The sequence below is a fragment of the Parasteatoda tepidariorum genome, chromosome 6 (assembly GCF_043381705.1).
Source record: "Parasteatoda tepidariorum isolate YZ-2023 chromosome 6, CAS_Ptep_4.0, whole genome shotgun sequence".
Classification (NCBI taxonomy): domain Eukaryota; kingdom Metazoa; phylum Arthropoda; class Arachnida; order Araneae; family Theridiidae; genus Parasteatoda; species Parasteatoda tepidariorum.
In genome coordinates, this window is record NC_092209.1 from 39,029,249 (window position 1) to 39,041,360 (window position 12,112).

At 29.8% G+C, this 12,112-nt stretch overlaps 1 protein-coding gene across 4 annotated transcripts in view; it reads right to left on the reverse strand.

The window, feature by feature from the left end:
• Window positions 1-423: 423 nt before the first annotated feature.
• The window catches only part of LOC107443268 (NACHT domain- and WD repeat-containing protein 1), an 81,842-nt gene continuing 70,153 nt past the window's right edge, over window positions 424-12,112 (reverse strand). For all 4 annotated transcript variants that reach the window (XM_071182247.1, XM_043053028.2, XM_016057082.4 and 1 more), the window contains exons 9-14: window positions 9,938-10,141; window positions 7,016-8,589; window positions 6,010-6,208; window positions 5,449-5,633; window positions 4,529-4,653; window positions 424-1,765 (exon numbers count right to left, since the gene is read on the reverse strand). In XM_071182247.1, coding sequence (XP_071038348.1) covers window positions 1,545-1,765; window positions 4,529-4,653; window positions 5,449-5,633; window positions 6,010-6,208; window positions 7,016-8,589; window positions 9,938-10,141 — 2,508 coding nt within the window. In that variant the 3' untranslated portion in view covers window positions 424-1,544. The remainder of the gene's footprint in view (window positions 1,766-4,528; window positions 4,654-5,448; window positions 5,634-6,009; window positions 6,209-7,015; window positions 8,590-9,937; window positions 10,142-12,112) is intronic.

Consider the following 12,112-nt stretch of genomic DNA (forward strand, 5'->3'; position numbering starts at 1 on the left):
TAATTTAAAGATACAAGGTAGATAAATTCAAAAATAACAATTCCCAATTACTGAATAAAGCAAAACTATGTAGCTCATAAATGCTTCATTTGCCACTTTAAAACTATATGAAAAGAATAATAATTTGCATAATTTCATAAATCAAGTAATAAAATTATTATTAAAAGCAATCCATTTTTTTAAAAGAGAAAGAAAAAAAGATTTATAACCCATCCAAATGTGAGACATGGTTTAAAAAAAAAAAAANAAAAAAAAAAAAAAAAAAAAAAAAAAAAAAAAAAAAAAAATCTAGAATAGTTCAATATGAAATTTACAAAAATTTTTTAAAACTGAAAACATACAGCATACACAGTTAAAAGTATTAAGACAAAAATCAATCAAAACTGTGTTATTCAAAAAAGAGGATTTCAAAATAAAAGATCATTTATTTTATTTTTTTTAACAATTATGCTTCATAAAATTGACAAAAAAGGCTAAAAAGTAACATTTATACTATCAGTTGTATATCATAAATTATTAATATAAAACAGCTTTAACTGTGTGATTATTGGTCACTGTTTATTACGAAATGAAAAAAACTTATTGAAATTGAGTTTATAGAATATATAGCAAATAGAGATAATGTAGTTGTTATTGCAAGTTATGGTTTCAACTATTGCTGTACATTAGTAATAATTTGTGTATAAAAGAAAGTTCTATTCAAAATTCCAGGCTTATTGCTAAACATCAACAAATGAAAATAAATTATTATTGAAAAAAAATCAAATGTATTTGATGATAATTCTTATTATTAAACATTGCTTTAAAATTAGTAAATTATTTAACGCCATTTTAAAACGTTTGAGTAAACATGTATATAATAACTATTTATTATACAATGGATTTGTACAAAAGAAAAAGCCTTATTTTGAATCACAAAAAAGTACAACTCCAAAAATGTATATCATTCTAACAAATGTTTCGCCATGATAAAACAAGTACACGAATTTCATAATAACAGTTTAAAAAAAAAAACCTGAGTTACTCAAACTTGAAAACTATTTACAAAAAAGCAAAACGAAACATATTTTGACAACTATGATATTCAAATTTTTTGTGATTCGCTCAGCCTGTAGCAAGCTGATCCTCAGTTTTCAAATTACAAGTACTAAAAATGTGTTAGCATTTGATTGCCTCTGCCAACAACATTCACAGAAAGCTAAGCCAAAAGTAAATACTTACTTTACATTGTTTCTATTTAACAAAACAAAAATGATTACATGCATGACAGTGGCCCTGGTGAACACATTGTTTCTTGGCTTCATATGTGGTTTTTTAAAACATGATTGAAACTGCCATACTAAAAATTGGCAATCATTACTTTGAGTCTTGTTCATTCCTCAGTATGCGGTGCAGCGAGTCCTGCACACCAGAGGACCAACAGATCGAAGCATCTGGACCCTGAACCTATGCTTCCAGAACATGGACAGCAACCTGTTGCTAAGGTTGAACCTTTTTATTATGACACAGAACATGAGACACACATCATTAACAGAACACTGGGTTCATTGGCCATCATGACTCATGTCAAATTCTTTGTGCTTTAGTTCTGGATCCCCATAACACACACTCTTTGGCATTTCTTCTTCTACAGTGTTTTCACGACACAGCAAGAGAGTTGTTATGGTATCAAACCCCTTTAGCCCCATAATAACAGCTTTTCCATCCAGAGACAGCTCGCAGCATGAAAACTCTTTATCAGGAGTAAACACTGCTAGACATTCTCCTGAAAGAAAAGCGTAATTATACATTTATTACTGCACTGTTAACTAACATCTTCAAAATTCCTATTACAACAAAGTTAACCCCTTCCTTCTCGCTCCAGTGAAAATGGCGGGGTGAGATTTCGCCCTCTATTCCTCGCTTTCCGGGCTGCAGTGTTCAGTAGTAACGCACCAATAAGAATAAAACTAATTCATTTCTTTTGCCCGGAAAACATTTTATTTTTCACTTTACACACCAGATGGCAATACCAAGATATTTTTAAGGTAATTGTAGATAGTTGATTTATTTTAAACTAGATGTCAGCACTAATCAAATACGTGTATTTGGCAAAATAGGCACTTTTATGACCGTTTTCTTGAAAATTAAGAAATTAAGCTTCAATTGAAGAGCATGTTTGAAAACCTTTTATATGGCATAAATTAGTTGCCTAATTGCCCCTAGGGTAAGATATGCCTCATTAAAGTTTCAGTTTATTTAATTTTAAGCTAAATAAAAACATCGGGGTGAGATTTCGCCCCGATGTTTTTATTTAGTTTAAAATTAAATAAACTGAATGACAGGGTGAGATTCCGCCCTCTATTTCTCGCTTTCGTGAAATTTCCGGGCTGGAGTGTTCAGTAGTAACGCACCAATAAGAATAAAACTAATTCATTTCTTTTGCCCGGAAAACATTTTGTTTCTCACTTTACACACCAGATGGCAATACCAAGATATTTTTAAGGTAATTGTAGATAGTTGGTTTATTTTAAACTAAATGTCAGCACTAATCAAATATGTGTATTTGGCAAAATAGGCACTTTTATGACCATTTTCTTGAAAATTAAGGAAATAAACTTCAATTGAAGAGAAAACCTTTTATATGGCATAAATAAGTTGCCTAATTGCCCCTAGGGTAAAATATGCCTCATTAAAGTTTCAGTTTACTTAATTTTAAACTAAATAAAAACATAACACGTAATCGTGGTGTAACATTTAGGCTCTTTGCCTTCTACCAGAGAGATTCCAGAATTCAAATCCTAACCTGAGACGGTAGAATTTTATCTCTAACTTTCTTTTCTAAAAAAGGTTGATAACTATCAAATATGTTTTATTCAATCTATAAAATATTTTTTTAAATAAAATATATGAATTATTTAAAAAAAAATTACTAATACATTTTAATTAAAAAATATAATTTTTATTATTTTGTAATTAAAAAGAAAACTACAAAATTTTAATTCAAACCTTACAAAATTTTAATTCAAATCTTAAATGAAATTTTTTCTACAATTATCCAACTATTTTAAAAAATATTTATTAATTTGTTTTCTAAAATTTAACTTTAAAAATTTTTTTTTTATTTAAATTAAAAAATAATAATATTAATGATAATTTATAAATTGAATAAAACATATTAAATAATTATCTAATTTTTTTAGAAAAGGAAATTGGAGATAAAATTCAATTGTCTCAGCTGAAATTTGATTTCGGGATCTTGCTAGAAAGCGAACAGCCAAACCATTACATCATAGCCACAAAGACATATTAGTTGGGAAGTTGTTCGTTTAAAAGTAAATAAACTGGAACTTTAGTAGAGCATATTATTTATAAAGCCAATAGGTATTGATTAATGTCAACTTTATCATCTTTTCTGAGACAAAACAAAAACAAAATCTTATAAAATATAGAAAATAATATTTTTATAATTTTGTTTGAAGTATGAAGACCTCTTTATCCATTGACATTTCAAAGTTACCTTCAAAGAAGCGGTTTGATTGAAGTTTAAAAGCAGAAGTCGGAAACACAATACCAGACCCAACAATACCCAACAAGAACAAACCAATCCAGTCAACACTATTTAGGAATAGTGTCCATGAACTTAAAACCATCTCAATAGGTTTAGAGAATATAAGAAGAGAGGAAGCTGGAGTTTAAGAATAGCTTTAAAATAATGTCAGAAAATTATTACATTTAAAAAAAAATTGACTCAGCTTATCAAGATTAGATTCTAACTGCATTTAATTAGCACCATTTTAATAGCATGCGTCAGTCAATTTACAAAAAGGCAGATTCATGCATGGTGTCAATACTATCACACAAAATTAAAGTAAATATTAAAATACAAAACTTACAATTTATTTAAGCATATATTTTGCTTTACTTAATTTTGTTATTATAATAAGATATTGATAGGAAATTTATTACAATCTGAGATGGTGACTCACATGATGATTTCAGTTTTGTCTTTGCGTTGCATTTTGTACTGGTAACACTTATGATTTTTATTTAATTTAAACAAAGGTGTTAGATTCTTGGAGTAGTTAACGGGTTTCTAACCAAAGTCATGGGTTAGATAAACAGGTTTTTAATTTCTTTGAGCAGGCACTGAATATTAAATTATCTAAAAGAAATAAAACTTAAAAATCCAAAACCTGCTTCTTTCAATTAAAGTTACAATAGGGAATCAAAAATTATTTTGATGAACTTAATAAAAACTATAATAAAGTCAGGAAATCAATGCAACTGTTTTGCTCTTGAGATGACACTTTTTGATTTCTTTTTGTCTGAATATAATACAATATATCAAAAAGTGTTTTTTGGTGATGAATGTATAGTAATAGTTTGTAAACTGGATAAAATTTTAAAACTAATTCAACATATTTCTTATTGAAAATATACATGAAGAGTTACAAAAATCACTTGACCATAATAGCTGAGTTTCGAGGATTCTTATAGATTAAATTTACCTCAATTTAAAACAATATTTATTTAATAACCAGTTTACCTTTAGTAACATCCCACACACGTACGCTTCTGTCATAGCCTCTTGAATCGTAAGTCAAACACTTCTTTCCCTGCTCTTCCATTCGAATTTGATCAGCAGGAGCACTATGACCTCTAAGTGTGAATCTATAGAATAAAGAAAAATAACATAATAGAACACAGAGTAAAAAAAGAATGTATATGCAGGGCATCTGCTACATTTTAGATTTTCAAATTCATGACTTTTCATGACTTTCCATGACTAATTCCAAGAATTTTTCATGACTTCACGAAGTTACTATTTTCTCCAACAAAAACACAGCAATAAATTTAAAAAAGCATTATAGTAACATTAATTGAAATGATAGGTATAACCAAAACTGTTATACCCTTCATATTTATAAATTTTAAATTAAAAAAAAAAAATCAGAGTAAAGAAAACGTTGAAGCAATAAAATAGCTGAAAAATACAAAAACAAACATTTTTTTTTTCTCTGCAGAATTATATTAAGATACTTTTTTTGTTCATCGAAAAGGAAAGAAATGCTCCTGATTTTTCTGTTTTCATTTCGGAATTTAAAAAAATTTGCCAATGACTGGCTTGCTTCAGCTAGAATTTTAAATTGGTAAAATAAATAAAAATAATGATAAAAATTCTGAAATCACAGAAGTTAAAAAGATAATTCGCTCTAGAAAAGATGTCTCTTCTTTAATTTTTTAAAAAAACATAATTTTTAAAGAACATGATAAAAACATTTTATATTTTAATAAAATATGACTTTGAGCGAGGATTTTGTAACAAATTCAGAACCTTTAGCCAAAGAAAACCTTTGACGTATAGGAAAAAAATTTAGCAAACAAAATTAGAATATTACCAGCTAAAAAGAATATAAAGATTAAAATTTAAACAAAAAAAAAATATATATATATATATATATATACCTTCTTGCTCCAGTTGATAAATCCCAGACTAAAACCCAAGTGTTTTCTAAGCCATTGACAACACAGCCACCTTGTGATGATATCGCAATGCTGCAACTACTACTCTCCGGTTTCCATTTTTTGAACAATGTACCACTTTGTAAATCATAAACGATAATGAAATTAGGTGAAGTATCATGCAATTCCTAAAATTGAAATGTCAAAAATATATTTTAGTTCTAATTTAATTGAATGTCTGAATGTTCTTTTAAATGTCACACATTTTTTACATGCTTATTTAATTTCGCTTTAAAATTTAATAAAAAGAAATTAACGATGAAAACAGAAAACATTTTACAGTAAATATTTAACCTAAGTAAGACAGAAACTTTAGCAATAAAAATTTGTATGTTTTAAGTCAATAAAGGGAATAGGCAAGTTCTGCAATATCGATTTAATGGAATTAAAAAGATTATAAAGTTGATAGCCTAATATAGCATAGTGAATGTGCTTCATTGCTCATCACCAGTGATAAAATCATTGTTGGATTTACTACAAAAGAATGACTAGAAAAAAACTTACTCTGCAAACAGACACAACATAGTGCCCATCATCACTGATAGCTGACAGTCTAGTAACAAATTCATGATGTGGTATTCTGAGATCATAAACTAATTTTCTACTTGTTAGATCCCACACAAGCAGAGGAAATGGTTTTTGAGTTTCATCTCCGCATACGCATATTCGACCATTTGCACTCACAAGCAGGCTGTTCAAGAACCTAAAATGATATTTTTTTGTTAAATATATATATTTTAAAACCGTCGTTGAACAGCAGACCCAATTTTTGGGTTTACAGCTACTAATGTTCAACTCCATAGCCTTGTAACTTCGAACCAATCGAGAAGGACAAGGAAACTCCTGGATCAGAACCCCAGAGGTATGATTTGTTATAGAAACATGGAGGACTTTGTGACTCGACAGATTCAACGTGCATCAGTCACCATTTACTACAGGGGGATTCGTCGGCAGGAGTAGATCGAATACATGACCTCTTGAACATGGGCCATGTTTTTCCAACCCTACTAACCCAGGATTTTTTTCAATTAAAGTATAGAAGTCTGACACAATCTGATAGTATCAACAGCTTTGACAAGCTTAAACAATCAACTAGATTAAACTAGAATTTTTTAAATGCTTTAAAATTAAACTTCGCAATAATTAATTTTGTAACTCCAAAGCAAGCATGCATTTTATTTTAAGCATACTTCACTATTAGTAGCTTTGCTTTTCAAAATTTGAAATCAAGAAGTAATGCACAAAAACTCTTCACTAAAGAGAATTTTTCCCTTAATATTATATACTTAACATTTCCCTTAATATTATATGGTAAAGACTACAAATTATTTTTTCAATTGAAGCATAGAATACTGATGCAATCCAGTGATATCAGAAACTGTTATAAATGTAGATAACAATTAGAATGAATTAAGTTTCCTTAGGTGCGATTATTGCAACAAAATTCAACTACATAATAATATTACAACTTCAAGAATATAAAAAAGGTACATCATAACACATTACTCACCTGTCTTCACCGACTTTAAAAGTTGTTTCCAAGTCTCCAGTTTCCAAATTTGTCATATTCACATACATTCGATTTCTAGAAAGAGCAACGGCATAGTTTTCATTGTGCAAGCCATAGTATGCCATTTTTTGATTCATAACACCCTTCAGTTTAACCACCAATGTACCTTGATCTAAATGATACACTTTCAACTCTCTGTTGCACAATACCAAAGCTCTATTTATATCAATCATTTTTATATCTTTTGGTTCATTTATTCCAGTTATGCGCCTAACTGCAGCTTGTTCGTATATGTTCCAAACAACAATTTCATTTTTTTCACTAGATATTGACACTACATGAGCTTTATCCTCTTTGATAGTATATAGGCCTGTAAACGGGAAGCTTTTTGACTTAGGGGAATCTGAATCTGGTGAAGAATCATGATTATTTGAATTACAATTATTACTTGATGATGAGATGATGGGTTCTTCTAAGCAAAAATCTAATGGCAACAATGATGATAAGGGAGGTTTACAAGATGTTTCAAAAATGCTTTTTAAAGATGGATAGTCTGAAGAGATATCAGCATTTGAAAAGATTCTCTTTAGCCGTCCATATACTTGTGCAAAAAACTGAGATCCGTCGCTACGAAGTGCATAGCTGGATAATTTCACAAAATTTTCTAACAATTCTACCTGCTTATCACTCTCTGGCAAAGTCTTTTGATAACACCAAAGATCTTCTAACTGCTGATAAGGATCGGCTCCACAAAATTTGTACAAAAGCCAAGTAGCATCAAATAAAAAGTTATCCCTTATATTGTCATTCAACAAGAGAACCAAACGTGGAAGTTCTTCCAATTTTCTTTTGTTTGGATTTGTCCCATAAGCTAAAGGTTGTTCTAGAACAAATCTGTCTTGTGCTTTGTCTGAGTTAGGAGCAATAGGTTTAGCTTTACTTTCTGCCCATTTACCAAAAAAGTAATCAACTAAAATTTGGGCACTACTTTTAATGGTAAACCCTTTATTAAGAAGATACGTTTTAATAACTGTCCTATATGCTTCACAGGAAAGCATTGTTAAAGTTCGACCACCTAGCACTTGTGTTCTTAAGAAAGGTTGTAAAAAGTACTTTATAGAAGCCCAAAGAACTGCAGGAATTCGTCGAACTTTTGGTTCACCACCTAAGAATACTAAATCTAACAGGTTATCTTGACAAGATAAAATATCAAGGATTTCACTTTCACTAATGCCATGTTTTGCTGTAATTAAAAGTCCCAAAACAAAAGTTAATAACGTTATACCTAAATGAGATTCTACATGAGTCAAATACTGAACAATTAATCCTTCAGTATTTTTCTGAATGCTGTCAGATTTTTCCACTAACATGTCAGTCCACTTTAATGTCATAAGTCCAAGAAGTTCGGTATATCGAGCACTAGTGTCACCATCGAGATATGCAGCTATTGTTTCTAGCTCCGACGAACTTAGCTTCTTTTTACGGCTCTCTAATAGCTTGTTGATTGTGTTCTTAGCTTCTTCCTTGGTGAAGTTATTTAAGATGTAGTAACAATCACTATTTTCCATAAGTTCCTGAAAGCAAAATGAAAAAAAAATGGTTGATATGAAATAAATGAATAAATAAAAGCAAATGCAGATTTTATATATNTATATATATATATATAAAGACTTTGAAGACTAATAGCGATTATTTTAATTAAAGTCAGACTAAATCCAAGTCAGACTCAGATCATTTGCTATATAAGTAATAATAGATAACATTTCAGAGATTGCAGCGGAAAAGAACAAAAAGTCTGACAGTACCTATCAACTAAGATCATAAAATAAATAAATAAAAAAGCATGTGAAACTATTTTGCACAGAAAGTAAATACCTAAATTATTTACAAACTTTTTTTTTTTTTTTTTATACGAGTACATTGATAGTCCAAATGTGCAAAAATCAATTAAAAAATTTAAACACATTTTACTGAAGGCTTAGTAAGCAAAAATAATATACAGGGTAAATCGAGAATTTGCTGTCTAATTTTTAAACACAGGAGTTAAATAAATAGATAAGTTATACTGCTAGATAGGCAAGTTATAACAGATAAATTATACTGCTACAACACAAAGCAACATAAACTAAACCCAGCGGTGCGACAGCCCATAGAGGGCCAAGGCCTACTGTGCCCATCTCAGTTTTCTTGACCTTAGGCTCTGGGGTGCAGAAGCAGATGTTCCGGTTAGGTGGTCAGCCGAACGCGGAGCCCCCAGTATTTAGTTCCCAAACATGCTTGGTACTCATTTATAGACCCACTGAAGGCATGAAAGGCTGAGTCAACCTTGCCCGGCCAGAGGATCAAACCAGGGACCTGTGGCACGACAGCGCTACCGCTCAGCCACCAGGCGTCATACAAAGTAACATATGGAGGTTTATTAGCGTTACCAGATTTCCGTAGCTTCTAAAAAATTGTTTCATAATTATAACCAAGGTAATTGCTACAATTCGAAAAGGTATTACTGTAGATATTTTAATATAGCTATCACTAGATATAAATAATTTAAACAGACATAAGAATATGACAAAAAGTCATATCCTTATGTTATTTATATAATTTTTATAAATTTTAAAAATTTCGGTCTTTGTTCACCACCAAAGGAGAAAATATTTTATAAAAGTCACAAATTCTGGAAGGTTAGTACAGATAGGAACTACCAACACCATAATACTATTAAACTCCATTAAAATATGAAGCAATGTGCGAAATTTAAATAAAACATACACACAAAATAATTGTGCTTAAAGCTCTTTAAGGTTTCTCATCAATTGTTGTGAAATGTACAAACAATATAACTAATAGGTGTTTTTGAAGTCAAAGTTGGCCAGATTACTTTCATTTCCCCTGTGTCATTATAAGAGGTTTTAATAAAAAGATTACCTTAATTTTTTCAAGCTCCTCACTGTTATCTCTAACAGTTAAGATCAGTTTTACATGAGCTGGGAGTTCACGGGGCAGCCATTGAAGGTCTTTAGAGCTATATTCAGCCAGTTGATCAATACCATCAATTAAAACAATTAGAGGACGAAATTCCGAGACTTTAGAGAGCAGTTTACCCAGTCCAAAATCCCAATCATGGACATTCTACAAAAAAAAAAGTTACATAAAATAAAAATAATCAATTTTTTTTAAGAATTCAGATTAAAAATAATATATATTTTCTTTAAATGTATATATTCTGGTTATATATAAAATGGAATGAACTCTACATATTTGAAGAACTTTTCTTATTTTATAAATATAAGTAATGAACTTAAAACAAATTAAAAATAATAATTCTTTATTAACTATTATGCAAATATAATAAAAAGATAATGGACATAAATTGAAACTATCAATTTAATAAATTAATCAATAAATATATGTACTGAAATAACTACATTTTTCTCGACAACAAAAAAATAATAATAAAATGAATATTGCACAAAATATTTTATTCACTAAATTGATTTAAAAATATATATACGAAAACATAATATATATTGAAATAACAAATTATTTTTTGACAAAAAAAAACCAAATAAAATTTCAAAAAATTTATAAATGATGCAGACACATTTCATGAAAAGCGAAATATGCGATATGCTCAGTTTATATAATCAAGAATTTGTGGTAAGAAGTTAAGCATGATATCATACTGTCCAAATAAATAATTAGACCAACAAAAGAACGTCTTTCCTTTCCAGCCGCTACGTGCGAACTCCCGATCTTTATTTACAACATTTACATTTGCTGACAGCGCCATCGCAACATGGAGGCATGACAATGATTTTAATCACTATGTTTCAACAAACACATTTCTAATTGGTGTCTTAACTTTCTGGATCACTCTCAGAACTGTTAAATGAATCAGAAATGCTGTTACTCAGCGAAGATTCTTGCCAGTATGCTCCTTTACTGTGCATAATCAGAATTTGAAAACATGACGTTGTCACTGGTTATCACTTGACAGAACAGAATTTTAAAAAATTATTCCAAACTAGTGATATTTTTATATGAGGGGAATTCCTTTTATGACTGTAATGCAGCAGCCAGTATAGCAGTGTGATCTTCCGTCTGCCACTACCTCATTATTTTGTTTAACAAATAAGAGAAATGGGAGATTCATTTTCTGTCAAAGCTCTTTTAATAGAGTGAAATAGGGTGAATTGACTTATTATGAGTTGCAAATTAAACGACTTGATAAATAGTAAAAACAGAATCAAACTTACTTTTATATAAGTGGATTGCAAAGTTAGAATGCAAAGTTATAACCAACAGTTTTTGTTTGAATAATACAGAAATTGTCAAATAAAATAAAATATGGAAATAGCAAACATATCCTATAAAAATGTACCAAAAAACTGCTTTTCTGATACTTAAAAATTTTCAGAAAAACATAGTGGGAAATTTTCCACCAAAAATGTCGCTCCCCAAATCTATCGATAGATTACCCCCCTTCCTCCTCCAACAGTCATGGCCATTTAGCTCCTTTTGAAAGCCATTTAGCCATGGCCATTTAGCTCCTAAAGAAAGTTGTAATTCTCACATAAAATGAAAGTCTTTAGGAAACCATCATCTGGGTTCATTTTCTATAATCAATATTATCCTCTCTTAAAATGTCTAAATCAAGGAGTCAATTACCCAAGAGTGCAGTATTGCGTTAAAAATCACATGAAGTCAGGGGCAAATCATGATTATTGAATTGAATTAGACAAACAGAGTAAACAAGAAAAAGCTTATTCATTTTTAAATAATCATATATTTTTTCAGGGTGCGTAGCCAAATCGTTCAACAAAAAATAAGCACCTTTTAAGTATGTTTTAAGCACCATATACATTAACAAAATGCAAAATAATTTTTTAAAACTTTACATGATCATGATAAAATAACTAGTTTCAGACAAATCTTTTTCTTGATTATTTATTTTCTTGATTCCACCATAAAAAGATTACGAGACTTTTGCGGTTCGATATCAGAGGGTGGAAAATGAAGCATGAAATTGAGAATATCTTGCAAAATGCAGCAGAGTTGCACATGAGAGTGCAAGAATTCCATCGAACCCAGCTCAGTAGA